The 23,857-nt window shown below is 43.4% G+C and overlaps 1 protein-coding gene across 6 annotated transcripts in view; it reads left to right on the forward strand.

Annotated features, from left to right (window-relative positions):
• The window catches only part of add1 (adducin 1 (alpha)), a 94,556-nt gene that overhangs the window by 28,459 nt on the left and 42,240 nt on the right, over positions 1-23,857 (forward strand). For all 6 annotated transcript variants that reach the window (XM_078431947.1, XM_078431939.1, XM_078431932.1 and 3 more), the window contains exons 3-7: positions 12,375-12,537; positions 14,740-14,891; positions 17,873-17,953; positions 19,705-19,854; positions 20,990-21,133. In XM_078431947.1, the coding sequence (XP_078288073.1) occupies positions 12,375-12,537; positions 14,740-14,891; positions 17,873-17,953; positions 19,705-19,854; positions 20,990-21,133 (690 nt within the window). The remainder of the gene's footprint in view (positions 1-12,374; positions 12,538-14,739; positions 14,892-17,872; positions 17,954-19,704; positions 19,855-20,989; positions 21,134-23,857) is intronic.

The following is a 23,857-nucleotide window of genomic DNA, read 5'->3' on the forward strand; positions in this document are numbered from 1 at the left end:
CGCGGCCCGCTCCGGAGCCTCCAAAGGCGAGTCGCAGCCACTCCCACAGCGCCACCACAGCCTCCGAAGGCAGCCAACTCCGCAGATGGTAAGTCCAGTCCGCAGGCTCTGCGATCCTGAGCCCAGGTGGTCCCAGGTGGAGGCCGCTAGCTCCAGGTGTTTGGCCGATGGTAGGCTGCAGCGGGAACGGACGACCCAGAAAAAGGTCGCGTCTCCGTTCGGAAGAGACAATTTTACAGTCCCCCCCCCCCCCCCCACATAGTACACAACCACAAAAAACGACATCACATCTAAACACTACAATCAAGATAAAAAAACGACATAAAACACAAAAGACAGACGGACTGCAGGTGAGCCGTGGCTGTCGTGGCTGGCCAGAAGCATTGCCTCTACGTCTGGGATCGTCATTCCGGATGGTGTTTCCTTGTCAACAAAGGAGCGGAGGTTAGCATATTGCTCCCATCAGGGGTCGATACTCGTGCCGGTAAATGGAGTCCTGCTTTGATCGCCGTCAACGGCAGCTCCATCCGGACGTACGGTACTCGCACGGTCCCTCTCATTTGCGGCTCCTGCCATTTCACTTGGGCTTTCGTCATTGCCGATGTCTCCCAGCCGTTGCTGGGAGCTGATTTCCTCCGGGCACACTCTGCTGGTCGATGAGAAGGGACGGCGTCTCGTCCATTCTGCGACTTGTGAATCGATCTCCTTGCGCCCCGCTGACTTAGCATGCCTCGATTCGGTGTTTTCCTCAGACAACGTTTACGCCCAGATATTGGCTGAATTCCCTGACATCCTGAACACCCCCAGTTTCAGACGGATAGCCCCAAGCACATCCCCACCATCGGGCAACCACTCCAAGCACGTGCACACCGGCTACCCTCCCGATAAGCTCCAACTGGCTCGAGATGAGTTCCGCAGGATGGAGGAAATGGGCATTGTGCGCCGCCGCTCCGACAGCCCGTGGGCTTCTGCACTCCACATGGTCCCCAAAGTCCAGGGGCTGGAGACCCTGTGGGGACTACCGGCGTCTTAATGACGTCACGACAGCCGACCGCTACCCTGTTCCCCACATTCAGGACTTCACGGCCCACCAGGGTGGCGCCCGGTTTTTCTCCCAAGATCGACCTGGTTAAGGGCTACCGCCAGATCCCGGTCCATCCGAAGGACATACCCAAGACAGCTATCATCACTCCCTTTGTATTGTTTGAGTTCCTCCAGATGCCTTTCGACCTCAAGAACGCCGCTCAGGCTTTCCAGCATCTGATGGACATGGCTGGCCGTGGGTTGGAATTTTTTGTTACTTTACTTGGATGACATTCTCGTCGCCAGTCGCTCTCACCGGGAGCACTGCGCTCACCTCCGATTGCACTGTCAGCGGCTCAGCGAGCATGGACTGGCCATCAACTTGGCTAAGTGCGAGTTTGGGCTTAATACCATCGATTTCCTTGGTCATCGTGTTACTCAGCATGGTGCAGTCCCGCTTCCAGCCAAGGTTGAGGCCATTCGTCGGTTTCCTCGGCCCTCCAGGGTATAAGGTGTCATGGGGTTTGTTGGTATGGTGACTTTTTATCATCATTTAGTGCCTGCGACTGCCCGGATCATGCGACCGTTGTTCAGGTTCCTGGCCAGCAAACAGCGGGACCTCGTGTGGGATGATGAGGCCATGGCCGCCTTCGGGGGCGCTGGCGCAGGCGACGATGCTGGTCCATCCGCGGGCTGACACTCCGACAGCTCTGACGTATGTCGCCTCCGACAATGCAGTGGGCGGAGTGCTGGAGCAGCTGTTTGCTGGACGCTGGCAGCCCCTTGCCTTTTTCAGTCGGCACCTGCGCCTTCCTGAGCGGAAATACAGTGCTTTTGATCGTGAGCTCCTTGCGCTCTACCCCGGCTGTCCGACATTTTTGTTATTTCCTTGAGGGTCGGGTTTTCACGGTGTTTACAGATCACAAGCCGCTTACTTTTGCTTTTGCAAAGGTGTCTGACCCATAGTCATCTCGGCAGCAGCGTCACCTAGCTTACATTTCCGAGTTTACGACTTGTATCCAGCACGTGGCGGGGAAGAGCAACCGAGATGCCCAAGCACTATCCCGCACCGCCGTCAATGACGTTTGTACTTTGGCTCCGGGTATCGACTACGTGGCCCTGGCGGCGGCACAGCACGAAGATGAGGAAATGCTCGCCTACTGTACCGCCATCTCCGGCCTGGTGTTGGAGGCCGTACGTTTCGATCCTGCTGCCACCACGGTGCTTTGTGACTTGTCTACCGGTCATCCACGATCCATCGTCCCCGCTGCTTGGCGCCGTCGGGTGTTTGATATGGTGCATGGTTTGGCTCGCCCTTCTATCCGGGCGACGCCGGTGTTGGTGGCAGCCAACTTTATGTGGCACAAGCAGGTCGGCAACTGGGCCAGGGCATGTGTTTCCTGTCAGACGTCCAAGGTCCAGCGTCACATCAAGGCGCCCGTGCAGGATTTTACCGTACCTCAACGGTGGTTTGATCATATCCACGTTGACATCGTGGGTCCGCTACCTCCGTCCAGGGGTGTCATTCATCTTCTCACCATTGTGGATCACTTCACACGGTGGCCGGAGGCCGTCCCACTCGTTGATACCTCTGCTGTGACGTGTGCTCGTGCCCTCGCTGCCCACTTGATCGCTCGTTTTGGTGTGACGGTGGACATTTCTTCGGACGGGGGCGCAATTCACCTCCGACTTGTGATCTGCCATGGCCTGGCTGCTGGGAGCTCAGCTACATCACACCACGGCCGACCACCTGCAATCCAACGGTTTGGTCAAGCGCTTTCATCGCCACCTGAAGGCCTTCTTAAAAGCACGGCTCACGGGTCTGGATTGGATGGATGAGTTGCCGTGGATTCTGTTGGGGATCCGCATTGCCCCGAAGGAGGACCTGAGTTGGTGTAAGGTTCCGGGGATTTCGTTCCGGCGGCACATGGGCAGCAGGAGCCGCCCTCGTCCACGCTGCGGCGTCTCCGAGAGAAGGTGGGCACGCTCTCTCCTGTTCCAACGTCCCGTCACGGGCTCGCTCCCTCGCACGTTCCATCTGCCCTCAAGGACTGCCAGTATGTGTTCCTGCGTCGTGATGCTCACCAGACGCTGTTGCAACGATCGTATGAGGGTCCTTTCCGGGTGCTGCAGCACGGCATCTTGACTTTTGTGCTTGACATGGGTGGCCAACAAGAGACTGTTTCAGTGGCTCGTCTTCAGCCGGCCCATTTGGACATTTGTCAGCCAGTGCAGATGGCCCTGCCTCACCGTCGGGGGCATCCACCGTCCCACCTGCTCCCACTCGCATCACTGCCGGTTGTAAGGGTGATGTGTTTACGAGATCGGGCTGTCTCGATCGTATGCCCGCTCGTTGTCATTCCTCCGGTTCTGGTTGGGGGGGGGGGGGTCATGTGGCGCCATCTGGTGGTTAACCCACATTGATCGAACCATCGTCAGTGGAGCTGAAACGATCATGTGACTGGGTTTTGGCGACGAGTAGAGAGAGAAGGCTTCAGTCGAGTGGTGTGCTCCATAGCAGCAACAGGAACTTTGCCTCAGTGTGCTCCACAGCAACAACAGGAACTTTGCCTCAGTGTGCTCCACCAGCAACAACAGGAACTTTGCCTCAGTGTGCTCCACAGCAAAACAACAGGAACTTTACCTTAGTGTCTATCAAATGCGCGTGTGTGCAATAGCTTCAAATGTTAATAAAACATCGTATTGTACACGCCAGTTGAGTCTCTACACTCTCACAGTTCCCACTGCTTCAACAAGATTCAATCAAGAGAAACACATTCCCCTACTCTCTTGGCATTTCTAAAAGATTAAATCCTATGTGACTTCCTGGCGATAGGTGATGTTTCTGGACAGAAGATGATGCTGCGGGTCGAAACTCTTCTTCAGAAATGTAATCTACCCATGTTCTCCAATGATGCTGTCTGACCCACTGAGTTACCCCAGCATTTGGTGTTATTTTAAGGGATCATTGTCCTTGCTCTTCTCATAGGTAGGAGGTGGGTTGGAGAACACAAGTACAGGTAAAGCCTTTGTCATGCGCCTTGGGGTATTATACCATGCTAAATGCACCACAAGGCATTTTTACTGAAGATAAATTACATAGTACTTCTATCTTTATTGTTCTTTAGATAGCAATAGTTTCTTTGTTGGAGAGCTGAAAGGTTTATGCATGTGACCTTTCTTGGAGCATCTTCTTTACTTAAGTTATCTTCCACTAATTTTATGTTCTAATTGGTCACTATAATAACGGGTGTCTGATGGTATCGATCTATGACTTTGAAAAGTGAGAATTGTGCAGTTGAGTAAAACCCGTGAAGGAATTCCCAACACTTTAGAAAAATATTTTTAGAGTGGCTTTATGTACTGCTTCTTGGATGGAATTCTCAAGCCTACACTCCATTTCGTGCAGAGTTTCAGCGATAAAATTAACATTAAAGCAGAGCTGGTGGTGTCCACCTCAAGTTAACTTTTGTCCTTCTGGGTCAAACGAGATATTTTTGTTTAGCCTTGTTTTTGGTGCATCCATTTATTGTGTTAATTAATGTTTTATGAGTTGGAATTCTTTGAGTGTGTGATGCATTAGGATTAGAATATTCACTTTTGTTATGATGTGAATATGATGCTGAAGGACTGCTTAATTTTGATGAACAAAATGGGATATCCTGAAATAAAACAAAAACTGGAAATCTTCAGGAAGGAACTGCAGATGCTGGTTTAAACCAGATAGACTCAAAACACTGGAGTAACTCAGCGGGTCAGACAGCGTCTCTGGAGAACTCTGTCTTCTTCACCTGAAGGAAGGTCTCGACCCAAAACGTCACCTATTCCTTTTCTCCAAAGATGCTGTCTAACCCGCTGAATGACTACACGTTTTTGTGTCAAAGTTGTAGCAGATCGCCGAAAAACCTTCGATTTTTATTTAACCCTACGACAATGTTTACAACTCTCCGTACAACAATGCCTGCGACAAGCTACGACAACCTAACACCTCGGCGACGGCTAGCAACCGGCGACCCAGTAGTCTCAACCTAGTACGTCCACCTACGACAGCGACGACGACAAGCTACGACAACCGAAGTCAACCTACCTCCACCCTCGACAAGCTACGACCCTGTCGGGTCACAACTGATGACAACGGGAGTAGCCATTTCACGTAATTTTGGCGCCAAAAGGGTGTGGGTAGGGTCACCGATCATTCTGCATCATATTTACCAGGAAGCAAAAAATGCTGGCATTGCTCTCACATCAAATGCAAGCTCTGCTGCTTGCAGCGGCCCTCACGCTTCAAATTCTGATAGACAGAAGAATGGTGAAGAAGAAGCCCAAGAAGAGGTCTGTGTGGTTGAAGCCCTTGTCCGTGAAGAGACCCAGGTTGGGCCAGTATGACAACCTGATGACTGAGCTCCAGCAAAAAGATGAGGCTGCCTTCAGACTGGCCGGACCTTGCTGTCGGCATGGTCAGGTTGCTGCCCTCATTCAACAGCATCACGGCTGGCTGTTGCAGCTGGACTTCTGTGGACGGATTTTTCCGGTGCCCGTCGCAACTTGTCTTCTCCCGATGCCGGTACCTGTCGCCGGTTGACGTAGGTAGTCGCCAATGAAATTCATCCGTCGTCAATACCGGCGCCAACCTACGTCACCTGGCGACAACCTGACGACAACCGACAACAGCGCCCACGTCAGGATACAACAAGCTACGATCATTGGCGTCAAGCCAGCTGTCGCCGAAAATTCCGCGGCGACCCGAAAAAAGCTATGACTCATTGGAGACTACTCACGACCATGCCAGCAACACACCGGTGACCGTGCGGCAACGGCCTAGTCGCCGGCAGACGCCTTAAAAATCGCCGAGGTGGGACAGGCCCTTTAGTTTTTGAGTTGTTTTCTTTTCTCTTGTGATTGGGATTTTTGCAAGTTCCTCTATCTTATTTGAAATTAGTCCATCTTTTATCTTAATAATATTTTCATTGTCCTCCATAGTGAAGACTGATATAAAAATGTTTTTTTTTCATATCTGCTATTTCCTTGTTTACTGTGGGTAATTCACCAGCCTTCTTCTAGAGGTCCTGGACCTCCTTCTGATTTATATATTCATAGAAACTCTTACCGTTGACTTCTGACATTTCCTTCAAAATCAGTTTCTTTCTCATGAGCTTAAATCTTTTGTTATTGTATTCTAAAAATGTCCCAGGCTTTTGTTCTCCTACCAGCCCTTGAAACCATGTATTTCCTTCTTTTCAATTTGACATTATCCTTGATCTTCTCTGTTAAGCAGAAATTGTATCCCTTTATCATGGAATACTATATAATTGGGATAACTTCCAAATGAGTGGAGTGGACAAGCGCTTTTAATATCTGCCACAGTTCATCCACTGAGCTGTCTCTTAGCTAATTTCCCTAGTTGACCTTGGACAATTCCACCTTCATGCAATTGTAATTCATTTTTTTAAAGTTGAAAGGGGTGGTTGGTCTTATGGTGTCACCATCAAGGCATCTGGAATTCTATCCTGTTGTGATCGCTACCTCCTTTAACCATTCTTTAAGATCTCTTATTATTTATTTCCTATTACTCGAACTAAATTATCCATGATCATAATCAAAAATAGTTTACTCCAAAGTAGATCCTGCAACATAGTGCCCCATAATGTTTGGGACAAAGACAGATCATTTATTTATTTATCTGCCTCTGCACTCCACCACTTGAGATTAGTAATATAAAAAATCTCATGTGGTTAAAGTGCACATTGTCAGATTTTATTAAAGGCCATTTTTATACACTTTGGTTTCGCCATGTAGAAATTACAGCTATGTTTATACATAGCCCTCCCATTTCAGGGCACCATAATGTTTGGGACACATGGCTTCACAGGTGTTTGTAATTGCTCAGGTGTGTTTAAATACCTCCTTCATGCAAGTATAAGAGGGATCTCAGAAACCAGTCTTTCCTCCATTCTTTCCATCACCTTTGGAAACGTTTATTGCCGTTTATCAACACGAGGACCAAAGTTGTGCCAATGAAAGTCAAAGAAGCCATTATGAGACTGAGAAACAAGAATAAAACTGTTAGAGACATCAGCCAAACCTTAGGCTTACCAAAATCAACTGTTTGAAACATCATTAAGAAGAAAGAGCTTATTAATCACAAAGGGATTGACAGGCCAAGGAAGTCCTCCACAGCTGATGACAGAAGAATTCTCGCTATAATAAAGAAAAATCCCCAAACACCTTCCGACAGATCAGAAACACTCTTCAGGAGTCAGGTGTGGATTTGTCAATGACCACTGTTCGCAGAAGACTTCATGAACAGAAATACAGAGGCTACACTGCAAGATGCAAACCACTGGTTAGCTGCAAAAATAGGATGGCCAGGTTACAGTTTGCCAAGAAGTACTTAAAAGAGCAACCACAGTTCTGGAAAAAGGTCTTGTGGATGGATGAGACGACGATCAACTTATAGCAGAGTGATGGCAAGAGCAAAGTTGGAGGAGAGAAGGAACTGCCCAAGATCCAAAGCATACCACCTCATCTGTGAAACACGGTGGTGGGGTTGTTATGGCCTGGGCATGTTGGCTGCTGAAGGTACTGGCTCACTTATCTTCATTGATGATACAACTGCTGATGGTAGTAGCATAATGAATTCTGAAGTGTATAGACACATCCTATCTGCTCGTTCAAGTAAATGCCTCAAAACTCATTGCAGGTCTGGCAGAGCATCAGCCAGCAACTGGTGATGTCCATGAATCGCAGACTTCAAGCAGTCATTGCATGCAAAGGATATGCAACAAAATATTAAACATGACTACTTTCATTTACGTGACATTGCTGTGTCCCAAACATTATGGTGCCCTGAAATGGGGGGACTATGAATAGACACTGCTGTAATTTCTACATGGGGAAACCAAAATGTATAAAAATGGCATTTAATAAAATCTGACAATGTGTACTTTAACCACATGTGATTTTTTTTTCTATTACAAATCTCAAATTGTGGAGTACAGAGGCAAATAAATAGATGATGGGTCTTTGTCCCAAACATTATGGAGGGCACTGTCTGCTCCATATGAAATTTCCTCCAGAGGAAATTCCCAAAGTATTCCACAGATTCTTTTTCAACGAGAGCCGTAAAATTCAGGTCATTATTGGGCAAAACCCCAACAATTGAGCACTTATAGGCATGTCAGGATGATGACATACCCAAACATTTTCTCAGCGATGGACAGGATGGTTAACAGATTTCGACAAGACTGCAGAGTTTAAAGTGGACCGGTGCATGAAGCCCACAAATCAGATATGCACAGCTACACCACTTCTCAGACGCCAACGAAAGTGGCTACGGTACGGTTTCATATTTACGACTGGAAATTGATAGCAAAGAGGTGCAATTGGCAGCCACACCTCTTCCTCACTGATCCTCAACACAGGCACTCCACAGGGCTGTGTGCTCAGTCCTCTCCTGTACTCCCTGTTCACGCACGACTGTATTGCTAAGCACAGCTCAACCAGCATCCTAAAGTTTGCTGACGACACGACCATCTTGGGCCTCATCACAGACAACAGTGAGACGGCCTATCGAGAGGAGGTAAAGGCACTAAATAGCTGGTGCTCTCTCTCAATGTCAGCAAAACTAAAGAGATGATCGTGGACTACAGGAGACAGCGGGTGAGTGGACACCTCCCCATCAACATCAGTGATGCTGAGGATGAAAGGGTCAGCAGCTTTAAGTTCCTCGGTGTGCACATCACTGAGGACCTTTCCTGGACACTGCACACGGACACAATAACAAAGAAGGCCCACCAGCGGCTCTTTTTCCTGAGAAGACTGCGAAGTTTGGCATGAACGCCAGCATCCTCACAAAGCTCTACAGATGCACCATCGAGAGCCTGCTGACAGGCTGCATTACAGTCTGGTACGGGAACTGTTCTGCCCACAGCCACAAATCACTACAGAGAGTGGTGAAGACGACACAGCACATCACTGGCAACTGTCTCCCAGCCATTCAGAACATTTTCTACCGGCGGTGCCTGCGGAAGGCAAGCAGCATCATCAAGGACCACAGCCACCCAGCACCAAGGCTGTTCTCCTTGTTACCGTCAGGCAGACAATACAGGAGTATGGCTGCGCGTACCACCAGACTTAAGAACAGTTTCTACCATCAGGCCATCAGGCTTCTGAACTCATAAACACATTTCAAATCATATATGTTGATTATTTTTTAATATTGTCTTTTTAACTATTTTTAATATTGTCTTTTTACCTTACTAATGTCATTTTTTAATCTTATTTATCCTTGGAATATTACTGCTGAGGTGACCCGTTGTCTTGTCAAATACATTTCATTGTACCGTTGACCCTGTGCCAACCTACATATGACAAATAAAATTTATTATTATTATTATTTATAATGGGTAAGGCCAGAATGGCCCCATTAAAACAGATGACAATTCCCAGGATGGAGCTCATAGCTGCAGTCTTAGCTGTCAGAGTTGATGTAATGCTGCGGAAAGAATTACAGCTTCAACTGGACAAATCCATCTTCTGGACCGATAGCACACTGGTGCTTAAGTACATCAACAACGAAACCAAACGCTTTCAGACGTTTGTAGCAAACAGAATCTCTTTTGTAAGGGATGTTACTGGCGTATCACAATGGAGATATGTTAGCACAAAGGAAAATCCTGCAGATGGGGCATCAAGAGGATTAACTGCAGACCGCTTTTTAAGCTGCGAAAGATGGACCAAAGGACCGGAATTTCTCAGTAAATCAGACATGAATGGCCAAAACATCACTTGGAAGCCACAATTTCTGCTAACGATCCAGAAATTAAGCAAGACATTATTGTGAACGTTATTGTCACAAATTCTCTGATTACTTATTTTTCGTGGAGGAAATTGAAGATTGCAGTAGCTTGGTTTCTTAAGGTAAAGACAATGCTCTTGCAGCCGGCTCGAAAGAGAAAGGAAATCTAGGCTGCTGTGAGTGGCCTTGAAAAGGATCCTGACAAGCTGAAATGAAAAGTTGGAAGGGAGATGCAAATCTTTAAAGCAACACTCCAAGGACAATGTTTATGTCCAGAAGATCTTTTTCAGTGGGGAAAACGCAATCATCTCTTTCAGTCAAAGACAATGATTCGAGCCAGAACTATCAGCACTAAAAGGTGGTAATACTGTCAAAGCAGGTAGTCATTTATACAAACTGGATCCAGTGCTGCAGGATGGATTTCTGAGAGTAGAAGGTCGCCTGAATAGGCTAGCGATGCCTGAAGAGACTAAACATCCTATTATTCTCTCGGTGGACCTCCACATATCTACATTACTGTTATGATATATCCATGAACAGCTTGGTCATGGAGGTCGAAATCATATGCTGTCTCATCTCCGTAAAAGGTACTAGATTATCAAAGCTAACTCCGCTGTAAAGAGAATTATAACGGATTGTGTTGTGCGTAAACGGCAGTGGGGAAGAGTTGTGGAGCAAAAGATGGCAGATTTGCCTCTAGTGAGAATTCAACCAGATGAACCTCCATTTACAGATGTAGGAGTTGACATAGAGGTTAAAAGAGGACGAAGTTTGGTTAAAAGGTATGGTGTAATCTTCACCTGCATGGCTAGCGTTTGCATATACTCTTTATATGGACTCCTGCATCAATGCATTACCAAGTTCATTTGTCGACGTCAAGTTTAGTCTTTAAGATCAGATAATGGCACAAATTTCATTGGAGCGGATAGAAAGTTGAGAGAAGAAGTCAATAACTTCAAGCAAGACATGATCCGGAAGGCAATGCTTCAGCAAGGAATAAAATTGTATTTTAACCCTCCGGCAGGATCGTCTCGCGGTGGTATTTGGGAATGACTGATCCGCATGGTTCGAAATGTGCTGCGTTCTGTTCTTTAACAACAAATTTTGGACGATGAAGGACTGTAAACTTTAATGTGTGAAGTTGAAGCAATTCTAATTGATCGACCCATTACCAAGAGTTCTGACCTCGAAGCACTTACACCAAACCATCTTCAGTTAAAAAGCAAGCCAATATTGCCACCTGGACTATTTGTGAAGGTAGATTTGTATATTAGACGTAGATGGAGACAGATACAATGTATCGTAGATCTTTGTTGGAAACGTTGGATACGAGAATATTTGCCTCCGATCCAAGAACGACAACGGTGGTCTAAGGTGAAAAGAAGCTTTGCTACAGGTGACATTGTGCTGGTGGTCGATTCTTCTGCACCACGTAGCTCCTGGCTAATGGGCAGAATATTGGAGACCATACCAGATGCACAAGGGTTTGTGCGTACAGTTCAGCTCCAGACTAAGAACAACATCTTGGAAAGACCGATAACCCAGATATGTCTGCTCCTGGAAGCTGATACCTGAGTACAGCAAAGACTGGTTTTGAAGATTGAAGAATCACTATAGTAGATTAGATGCCGATAGATAGTGCATGCTTTTTTGATTATGTATGAAGTTTTATGGCTCTTTTAATGTTGATTAGTAAATGTTGCATTATATACTTATAACAATTGGGGTCCAGTGTGTGTGAGCCATTTCGCGTTTATTAGTTATTTTAGCATATTGTTGTATTAATTTTGGATACTAAGAGGTTAATACTATGCCTACGTATATGGACTGGGCGGAGCCAGATGATCTTTCAGCACCGATATAATGCTTCAGTACAAGAGCCTGCTGATATTAGGTCAGCAGGAAGAATTTTAACTACAAGAGCCTACTAAGATAATAAGATTTTAGTGGCCAAAGCAAATACAAGAAGTGCCTACTGGATATACGATCTGGTAGTTCGTATAAGTCACGAAGGATCGACGGTAGGATATTAGATTCTTACCAAACTAATAACAAGTTAACAACAAGTTAATGACAAGAGATATGTCAATATGTTTTATTGCAACTTCAAATAAACGATTAAGTAACTGATATGTCGTGGAGATCTCTTTGTTATTTGCGTAATGAAGATATCATCCCCTTTCCTTCGTCAATAGTGAGCTCTGGGGCTTTATAAGAAAGACGAGAAGTTAACCGTCACAGTTGGTTTACATAAGCAAAGGCCTATGAGGCAAAATTAGTCTGGTTTATCATTTAATTCCCATTCCCATTCCCAACCTTCCCGCTCTCCCTCCCCCAAGTCGATTAATGTTTTATTTAGGTGGGGGGAGTAGAATGTTTCTGCTGCAAAGGTTATTGATTTTTTTTTGTCTATAGCAGGTGGATTATAATCGGTTTTCTGGCTAATAATGGCATTGTCTGACAGCTTGCTCTTCATATACCTGTGGGTAATTAAATTAGACTGGGTGAGGAATAATATTCTTGCCTTTGTGAAAGGATGTCTGTCTGTTTCTAGGCTTTCTGTGAAGAACTGGAATCAATGATTCAAGAGCAGCTCAAGAAAGGAAAAACTCCAACTAGTCTACTTGCATTACAACAGATTGCAGATTTCATGACAACAAATGTGCCTTGTATGTATCCTGCTGCACCACAAGGTGGAATGGCTGCATTAAACATGAGTAAGTATATTTATTTTGGGCAATTGAAAAAGCTTCCATTGAAAGGCGTGCAGTAAATGAATTCCCAGAGATAACAGATTCCCCACTGCTCCTATCGACAAGTTTAAGCCGCAGATAAGATATCTGATGCTTCCCAAATGCTTTGGGTCACATTTGGCTCTCTCTCAATGTAAAAAAGCAAAGAAAAGGCCTGGAAAACCCACCTAATTCCAGTTGGATCTTAGGCTGGAATAAGTGAGGGTGCAACTAGGTCGCTATTTAAAAAATGAACTTTCATTTATATCGCACCTTTTACATCGTTGTAGAATCGAAACACTTTTTTTTAAATAGATTACGGAGTAGATTTAGTTTATCACAAAGTCTGCAGTAAGTTTGAGAATAGAAGGATCCTTTTTTGGAATGGTTAATAATGTTGAAGGTACACACAATGCTGGAGTAACTCAGTGGGACAAGCAGTATCTCTGGAGAGAAGGAATGGGTGACGTTTTGGGTCAAGACCCTTCTTCAGACTAGGTTACCAGCATTTTGTGTCTACCTTCGATTTAAACCAGCATCTGAGTTCTTTCCTACACAGATATAGAATGTAGTCGGAGTACACAGTAAGACTGGTGGGAGAACCTGGAAGGGAGAGGGGAGGGAGAGAGAGGGAAAGCAAGGGCTATTTGAAGTTAGGGAAGTCAATGTTCATACCACTGGGGTGTAGGCAACCTGAGCAAAATATGAGGTGCTGTTCCTCCAATTTGCTCTGGGCCTCGCTCTGACAATGGAGGAGGCCCAGGACCGAAAGGTCAGATTTACTCCAGCATTTTGTGTTTACCTCGATTTAAACCGCATCTGCAGTTCTTTCGTACACATTAATAATGTCAATAGACAATAGACAATAGGTGCAGGAGTAGGCCATTCAGCCCTTCGAGCCAGCACCGCCATTCAATGCGATCATGGCTGATCACTCTCAATCAGTACCCCCATGTCGAAGTTGGTTAGTGAACTGTGATAATCTATCTTTCCTGCCCACCATTCCACACATGAGATTGCCAAAGAACCTTTGCTGCTTTATTTTTCACAATGCTAATATTTGCAGGGTTTCAGTTAATTTGATTAACAACTGGAATGTTTACAGATGATTTGGAAGTATTCAGCTCAGGGTACTTTTAATAATGAAACTGAGTATGCAATTCCATAATATGACCTGGACATTAACCATATCTGGGCTGAAATGTGACCAATATTTGTAACAGATAATTGGCTGCCTTAAATAATAAGTCCAGCCTACCCCCCTTTTGACCTTCAGCAGTCCCTGTTGTTGAGTACCCCTATCGTTAACATCTTCAGTATTTCAGACTGTTCTTTTGTCTGAATTGGTAGACCGAGCTCTTGTTCAAAATTCAGAGCCTTTATCGAGCCATAAAGTTGTTTAGCATGGAACAGGCCCTTCAATGCAACTCGTCTATACTAACCAAGGTGCCTACCCATGCTAGCCCCATTTGTCTGCGTTTGGCCAACATCCCTCTTAAATCCTCCCTGTACATATGCTTGTCCAGGTATCTTTTTTAATGTTGTAAATACGCCTGCCTCTACTACTTTTGCTGGCAATTTATTCCAAATACCCTCTGCTCTCTTTGTAGAAAAGCATGCCTTTTGTGTCCCCTTGAAATCTCTCCTTTCTCGCCTTAAACTTGTGGTCTCTTGTCTTGTACTCTCCTTCTGTAAAAAATTAACTGTGACCATTCACTATATCTGTGCCCCTCATGATTTTAACAAACCGTAGTCGGTTTACTCCTCGGCCTCCTACGTTTCTAGGGAAAATGGTCCCATTCTCCTTATAATTAAAACCCGTCAACCTCAGCAACATCCTTGTGAATCTTTTCTGCACTATCTAGCAGTTAGATTCTAGCTTAATCACTTCCCTCTGATAGTATGGCGACCAGAACTGCACTCAATATCAGCTGTAGTTTTGTACAGCTGTAACATGATGTCCCAACTCTTATGTTCAGTGCCCTGACTGATAAAGCTGAGCGTGCCATACCCCTTTTTACCACCTGTCTAACTGTGTCGCCACTTTCAGGGAACTATATACTTGTCCCCCCCAGGAGTCTGTTCTACAGCACTACCCAAATTCCTGCCATTCATTTTGTATATCCTGCCTGACTTTAATTTCCCAAATCACTTATGTACTGTTAAATTTTCATATTTCTATTTTAGGTCTGGGAATGGTTACCCCTGTGAATGATCTCCGTGGATCTGAGTCTGTTGCATATGAGAAAGGAGAGAAATTGTTGCGATGTAAGCTGGCTGCTTTCCACAGGCTTGCAGATCTCTTTGGATGGTCTCAGCTTATCTACAACCACATAACAGTAAGTTGAGCTCCCTATATTTGACATGCTAAAGTTTATATATTTTTAATACGAAACCATTTTGATATGCAGTTAGTAGAGCTGACTACTCATTTGTTCAGACTTTATTTTTTGCATTTTCCCAAACTATCAGTCTTTTGAATGCAATCGGTGATGCACAGCACTGAGATTTGAGAATTGCAAAGATGCACAACGATCTGCAGAATGTTCTTCTCGTAAATAGCCTACTTCCTACTAATAAAGGCTTCCATTGGTAGTTTATTGACCCAAAGGAGATGAATAGTGAGAAGGTATTTATGTTTGCTGCACCTTGATTTCCAATGTAAAGCAGGGATGAAAGTAATTGATGAAGGAGGAATTAAACACAAGAATAAAAAGTTTTAAGTTGAGAACTTTGAATCAAATTTCAATGTGATGGTTTGATAGAAGGACTGAATCTTGTATAAGTGTGGAAGTCTAGCTTAGGGGAACATTAGAGTTTGAGCAGCAGATTAGTTTTTATAGTATGTTTGAAAGTGTGTTTAGTGGGTTTCTTTTCTCCCAACTTCTCGATTAGTGATGTACTCCTTTCCTGTAATCTACTTTCTGGCTGCTTACAACTGAAATGTCAATATTTCTGTACCCTGGCTTTAAGATTATAGAATTAAATGAATTAATTTCAATTCACTTCAATTAATTTTGAATAATAACCAAAGATGCTAATTTGTAGACCTACATAAATGTAAATGCAATCATAGATTTAAATTCAAAATACCACGTGTTATTTTGACTTTGATACATTTATTAATATGTAATGATTCAATGTGTTTGTTATGAAGCATAAAATATTTAGTTCTGCAACACATTGCAAATCCACTCTCTTCTCTGGGCCTTTCTCCCGTGGTGCAGCGCGGCGGCAGAGAGAAGGGCCAAGAAGAGGGCCGCCGGCAGGATAAACATGGGCCAGCACCTTGCGGCCGCTCTCCTGCTGCTGGCCACCGCGATGACCGCCCGGGGCCAGGGTGAATGGCTCCCTCTCCCCTTTCCTCTCCCCCTCGCCCACCCATGGCCCCGGGGGAGACTCCCCGGCTGCCACAGCCTTGGACATATCCTGAGATCTTGCTGTGCGCTTTTAGAGTGGGGGAGGGGAGGGTGCTAGAACAACGCAGGAGAGGTTTGGATCCAACGGGTCCACGGGTCGTCTAGTAATATGATAAAAGTCCTGGCTTTAGAAGACATTCCACTTTCTAATTTGTTTTTCGTCTCCATCAATGATGTGGATGTGCAATATACCAGGGAGTACAAATATCTTGGAGTGTACCTGGACAGTAAACTGGACTGGTCCAGGAACACTGAGGGCCTGCACAATAAGGGATAGAGCCGGCTGCATTTTTTGAGAAGTCTCCGCTCCCTCAACGTCTGCAGTAAAATGCTGCAGATGTTCTACCAATCGTTGGTAGCCAGTGCCACCTTCTTCACTGCCGTCTGCTGGGAAGGCTGCGGACGCCAATAGGATCAATAAACTCATCAGGAAGGCTGGCTCCATCCTGGGGGCGGAGTTGGATTCATGGGAGGTGGTCTTGGAGGGGAGGATGCTCCTCAAACTGTTGAACATCCTGGACAATGCAGCTCAACCCCCCCCCCCCCCCTCCCCCCATGACACACTGGTCAACCAGAGGAGTACCTTCAGCAAACGACTGGTTTCACCAAGATGCAGGACAGAACGCCACAGGAGATCCTTCCTCCCTTATGACGATCAAATTTTACAACTCCTCCCCCTTTTATCATGGGGCTAGCTGAGACTGACTCCCCTCCCCCTACCCCCTACCCCCTCAATCTTTGCACATCCCCATCCTTTCCACTCGTCACTTTAATTTCACGTTTCATGTATTTTGTTTTTTTTATGACTGTTGGCAGATCAATTTCCCTCCTGGGATAAATAAAGTTCTATCGTATCGTATCATACAGATAACAAAAGAGAACATAAATAGAGGTAGAAGTTGAATGTCAGCTCCTGGAGCCTGGTCTGTCATTCAGGAAGATAATTTCCAGTCCTATCCTTGCTTCTTTTCATTCCTTTTGATATTCAGAAAAATATTGATATGTTAAAAATAAACGATGACTTAACTTCCACAGAAATGTGGGACAAAGAATCCCAGATATTCACTAATTCAAAAATTGCAAATCATTTGATCCATCAGCTGAATACTTTATCTGCTGTGAATAGATGGGATCCAAGCGTATTGTTCTGTTCTTTGCCTTCTATCTGTTAACCAATTCTGCCTATGTTAGTATATTACCCCCAATTTGATGTACTCTAACCTTCTGAAAATCCAATACATCACATCCGCTGGTTCCCTCTCATTTACTTACCACGTACACTGTCAAAACTCCCAAGAAATCATCCAAACATAATTTTCGCACGTTATTATTTTCTAACTAAGTGTTATATTTTTTACTTCAGGACCAACAATTTCCTCTTTACTGATGTCAGTCTAATTGTTGTTGCTTCCCTGTTTTCGCTCTCCATCCTTGAATGATTGGATCCCATTTGTTATTTTCCAACTAGCAGAACCCATTCCAGAATTGATATAATATTGGAACAAGATAAATAGAACGTCCATTATCTCCATACCACCCTTTCAAACCTCTATGTAGACTGTCAACTTGTTGAGATATATCAGTTTTCAGGCTCATTAACTTCTCAGTAAACAAATACCTGTCTGTCTGCCTCAAGCTTTTTTCATATCTCCAGGTTATAAATGTATTGAATAAATTAACAAAGTGAAGAACCGTGATCCACTGCTCTTCTGCAAATGTTAGGCTCATTATTACCTACTTATTGCAAAACCTTAATTTAAGATGGATGTTTGGTGTTTTTTTCCCCAAATTATTGCAAGTAATTTCTTTTAGAATCAGAGCTAAGTACATGCAGATTTTTTAATTTCATTTCATTTATCAATTAGTTACAATTAAATGCCTGGTCTTAATATTTTGCTTAGGTCCGAGTCAACTCAGAGCAGGAACACTTCCTCATCGTTCCTTTTGGTCTTCTTTACAGTGAGGTCACAGCATCTAGTCTGGTAAGCAATGGAACAAATTAAAATTTTAATCCCTGCTAAATTAATCCATTTAAGTGCGTTGCATTTATTGTCTTGCTGCCAACTGTAAAGCTGCATAATCTGTGGAGCATTCCCAAAATAGCAAACCTCGGGCATGTTCTTGATATTCATCCACCAATTACTACTTACAGATGACCTCACGTTACAGTTGTTTAGATTACAGAAATTTGCTCTTACAGAATTCACAAATCCCAGTCCAAAATTCTAATACATAGAATAAAATTGGTTCTTACCGAATTTATGAGAGGTGAGGAGAATTAAATAAGTACAAAATGTGAAACAAACAAATATTTTTTTTAAACTTTCTATTCACGTTTCTTGACACACAGAGATAATGTAATGTTTTTTTAATATGGAGGGTTTGTTTTGATCTTCCAGTTTTTTTCAAACTAAGCTTTTTCCAAATCATTTACTCTCAGGATGCTTGAAACAGGGCCGGAAAGTTTACATATGAGTTGTAAACCTACACTCCTACTGTTATTTATTGAATTATTTATTGATCTATTTTGCCTATATTTGATATTAATTTAAAACTGTACGTCTCCCTTCAAACTAAACGCTCGAAGGTGATGAGAATTGTAGACACAAGGAGCTGCAGACACTGGTTTACAAATAAAAACACCAAATGATGGAATAACTCAACAGGTTAGGTAGTATCTCTGGAAGACATGGATAGGTGATGTTTTGGGTTGGGACCCTTCTTCAGATTAATTGTAGTAGGGGGGAGAAAGTTGGAAAAGAGATAGGGGCAGGACAAAACTGCACAAGTGATAGGTGGATATAGGTGAGGTCTTGATTAGCTGATAGGTGAACCAAAGATAAAAAGACCAAAGATAAAAAGAAGTCGAAAGGCTGCAAGAGGGACAGAAATGATTAAAATGTGAAACTAGAGGAAGTGATATAGGTGGAAGGGGATGAGAAGGGAAAAGTGAGGGCCGGGATAGTGGGAGAAATGGTGCACATCTGGGTGGGGCACAGGGAAGAGAGGGGGGGAAAGGGGATGGAGATGTTAGGTTGTTACCTAAAATTGGAGAATTTAGTTTTTGTGTTGCTGAAGCTACCCAAGTGGAATATGGGGTGCTGTTCCCCCAGTTTGTGTATGGCCTCACTCTGGAAATGGACGAGGCCCAGAGCAGATAGGTCAGTATGGGATATGAAGGAAGCTAGACCGACCAAGTACAAGTGTTCTGTGAAATGGGTGCCTAGTGTACGCTGGTCTTGCCGATGTAAGGAAGGCCGCATTGGGAGCACCAAATGCTGTAGATGAGGTTAGAGGAGGTGATAAGAATCTGCAGTTGCCTGTGTCTCCAAATGCAGTTCAAGATTTTCTTTGAAAACTGGTAAGGCAATCTCTTAAATGGCCCTTCGTTGTGAACAGACAGCTGTAGTATCCATTGTTACTTTAGAAAGAACAATTTCTAATAGGAAACCATCTCCACTTGAGTGCGGGATTCAACGGGGAAACAGGGTTCACATTATGGAAAATGGCGATATAGACAGTTGTCTAGGAACACAACCCCTCCGTAAGACGGGGGTTGTCGGTACTGAAATTTAGCCAGGTTATTGCATGTCTGGCACCTTTATGGGCATTGACATGAAAAGAATGAGTTTCAATTTTAACACAGGGTGAGAAAAGATCTGTTGAAGGCAAGAGACATTGATGATTTGTTGACAGTCTGTAGAGGCAACCTAAATTGGTCTGTATTTTACAGGTTAAAGTTAATCTTCAAGGTGATATAATTGACCGTGGTTGCACCAATTTGGGAATAAGTCAAGCTGGCTTTACCTTGCATTCTGCCATCTACGCAACTCGACCAGACATCCGATGCATCGTACACATCCACACACCAGCCGGGGCTGCGGTAGGTTCACTTGTGTTTCATATCTTTTGGAATACTGGAACTTAGAATGAGCTTTCCTTTTTATGGATGTAATCTTTATTCTATTACATTGAATATTTTCTACCATTTAGTTCTCATGACAAAACAACTTGTTGGAATGTCATCTCAGTTTTTAATATTTAGGGTCTGTTTAGGTTTATTAAATACAATCAATTAAAGAAAAATGCTTTTTGTTTTAGATGAATAAGGAGTTCCCCTATTGATTAAATTCAATTAAGTCAAACTTAAGTATAATAGATAAAGGAAAGTGTAAGATACAGGATGCAGAATATAGTTCTCCGTTTTGCAGCGCATCATAGACAAAGTCCAATGTCCGCATTGGGCTTGAGGTCAATCAGACAGTACCCTAGCTTATGGAATGACCATTTAGAAGCCTGATAAGAAGGGAAGAAGCTGTTTCTAGGTTTGGCAGTGCACGCTTTCAAGTTTCTGTACCTTCTGCCAGACAGGAGCAGGGGGAAGAAGGAATGACTGGGGTGAGACGTCTTTGATTATGTTGGCTGCTTTTCTGAGGTAGCGTGAAATGTAGTTAGAGTCAATGGTGGGAAGTCTGTTCTGTGTGGTGGACTGGGCTACATCTACAACTCAAATCTTTTGCGCTCTTGGGCGAAGCTGTTCCCGAACCAAGCTGTGATGCAGCCCGACAGTATGCATTCTATAGTGCATCTGTAGAAGTTTGTATGAGTCATTGGAGACATGACAAAATTCCTCAGTCTCCGAAGAAAGTCGAGGCATTAGTGTGCCTTCTTGGTACTCCGAGCAATGTGATTGGTCCACGATAGATCATTGGTAATATTAACGCCAAGGAACTTGAAGCTCTTGACCATCTCCACGATACCATTGATGCGGATTGGGGCATGTACTCCACCCTTCTTTGATAAATGGCCCTTTGTCTTACTGACATTGAGGGAGAGGTAGCGTCATGACACCATGTTACTAAGTTCTCTATCTCCTTCCCGTATTCCATTTCATCATTGTTACCCATCTAAATTAACTGTGCGTAAATTATTTTAATCAATTATTTTTAGAGAAATTATTAAATATGTCTTATAGTGCTTAAGTGCTGATTTTCTAAACATATTTTGTTTTTAATCAGGTGTCAGCAATGAAATGTGGCCTACTACCAATTTCTCCTGAAGCGTTGACACTTGGAGAGATCGCTTACCATGATTACCATGGAATCCTTGTGGATGAGGAAGAAAAAATACAAATACAGAAAAATCTGGGCCCCAAAAACAAGGTCAGCATTTAAATTGTAGTAACATTTGCATTTTATTTGCTTCTGAAGTTAAGCAATAGCAGATTATTGTTTTTTTTAAACATGGTCATCTAATGCAAATTAATGAAAATTCCCAAGCAAAGAGGATGACATGCCATTTTAAAATTATTTTGAAATACAGATCCATTCTGCAATGACAGTTTCCTTGCTAGAGTCACAAGGAAAATGGTAATTATAATTCAGGTCAAGTTAAGGAGAATAATCCTGTCTGACTTGCAAAAAGATTTCAAAGCCTTTCCATTCAAAATAAAAGGCATAAAGTGCTAGAGTAACTCAGCGGGTCAGGCAGCATCTCTGGAAAATATGGATAGCCATGTTCTCCAGAGATGTTGCCTGCCTGCTGAGTTACTTCAGCACTTTGCCCTTTTTTGTAAACCAGCATCTGTAGTTCCTTGTTTCTATACTTTACTGCTCCACTGTGTAATCTCCTCAAGGTATGCCTACTTTGAAGATGTTCTCCTCTTTCTGACAGGAGTTCTGTGAGACCTTCTCTCACTGCACCCCTCTGTGATTGCTGAGCTACTCCAGCACTTTTTGTTTGTAATTCGGCATCTGCAGTTCCTTGTTTCCAGCCTTTCCATTCATGTAGTCTAGATGTCATTACTGAATGAGCATTCTGCTCCATTTATCACAATATTATTAAGCCGTGTTGTTCTGAGTGATGATATAAGGTCCAAGTTCATTCTGCAAATGCACCTTCATTTCTCATCAATATACAACCCTCTGAAGGAATAACCACCCACTTTACTACTATAGATTTACAGCTGCGTTTTAGAGATTAGTCATAGTTTAGTTGCAAAGTGTATTAAGAATTATACACATCTCATAAAAGACATATCAATGAAATAACAATATCAAACAATGTTACGTAAGAAAAATGCTTTTTGTTTTAGATGATCAACAGGATGTTCCCCTATTAATTGGCTTTGCCTTGAGGTTTGATAGATTAATTATCAAATGAAAAGTATAACTATCATTTCAGAGATTTGCAATACAATTAATTCCTTGAATAGAGTTTTGCACTACAGGGGACGTAGTGGTTATGGTACCAGATTAGTAAACCATAGGCAAAGTTCAAATTGTACTACAAAGTTGTACAATCTAAGCTCAGTAGCAATTTATAAAGTAACTTCTTTCCTCTCAGCAATTGCGTCAGTAAATGACTAGATATCATTCCTATATTACTGCCAACGATTATGAAAACCTTTTGTCCTATTGGATTCGGACTATAGAAATCTTGAGATTGCATCTCATGTTGGCAGTTATCAGGAAAAAGAAATATGTGTAAATTATTTGGACAGTTTCAGTCAACTTCTACCCACAGCAAAAAGTGTTTCCCAATGCAGCACTTTTATTAATGCAAAAAATGGCATACTCAGTGAGAAATGGAAAATGCAACAATGATACTTTTATTGTGACTGAGAAGGCTACACACTGAGTACTAGCAAATGGGATCTGTAAGGAGTGGGTGCTTGATGGCCAATATGGAAGTCGTAGGCCAAAAGGCCTGTTACTGTGCCAAATGACTGACTATTCTGTAATTTATGTTTTTCCCTTCCTTCAGATCAATGCTGAAGCATGTTGAAAAGTATGTACAGTGGTTAGTGTTTGGCATGCATCTTTGCAGATGTTGACTAGGGTCCAGATGGGGTTTTTTCTTCTCCTTTTCCATTCGTATCCAGGGCCACTTATGTTCATCTTGCACCATCCAGGACCACAAGATCAATTTCTCAAGTGAAAACTAAAATGCTGTAAGCATTCTGCAGTTCAGGCAGCAACTGTGGAAAGAGAAACAAAGTTGACATTTTATGTTGCAGAATATTTTGGGCTGCACGAAAACACCGATTGGTGCAACGATCACTCGTTCAGAATAGTTTAATGTTATCCAACTTTTACATCCACTACCAACACATTGGGGCAATTTCCAGAGGCCAATTGACCTACAGACTCGCACGTCGTTGGGATGTGGGAAACAAACGGAGCACCCGAGGAAACCACACAGTTACAGCGAGAATGTGCAAACTCCACACAGAGATCAGAATTAAACCCGAGTCTTTGGTGCTGTGAGGCTGCCCACCTCTACCATTGACACTGGCAAAGAGAACGTTGAAGTTTGGAGCCTTTCCCGTGTTGAATCTAAACAAATCCTTAAAAGAAATGAGTCATTCAGCACATAAAACACATATTTCCCTGTTCTCTAAATCTCTGTAAAGCGTCTTTGAGTATATGAAAAGCGCTATATAAATAAAATACATTATTATTATTATTATTATAAACAGGTCTTTCAACCCACTGAGTCTGTGTCATCCATCTGCAGCAATTTACTTAATTTCCCATCAACTTCCCATACATTTTATCACTCACTTGGACACTAGGGACTATTTACAGCAGCCAATGAATCTACCAGACCCTCACGTCTTTGGGATGTAGGAGATAATCTGGAAAGAAATCCATGTTGGTCAATCTAACAAACAACACTAGGTTAGGATTGAACCCAGGTCACTTGATCCCTTAGGCTGCAGCTCTACCTGCTCTGCACCACCCTGCTGCCCACAGATACACATGTTTACAGTTTTGAGGTCACTTAAGTAATCCAAATCATACTTTGTGAAACAAAACAAAATCTTTCATATTTACTGATAACCATATCTAAACCATGGCATTATTGTTAAAAGCAATGTGCAG

The sequence above is a fragment of the Rhinoraja longicauda genome, chromosome 3 (genome assembly GCF_053455715.1).
Source record: "Rhinoraja longicauda isolate Sanriku21f chromosome 3, sRhiLon1.1, whole genome shotgun sequence".
Lineage (NCBI taxonomy): Eukaryota > Metazoa > Chordata > Chondrichthyes > Rajiformes > Arhynchobatidae > Rhinoraja > Rhinoraja longicauda.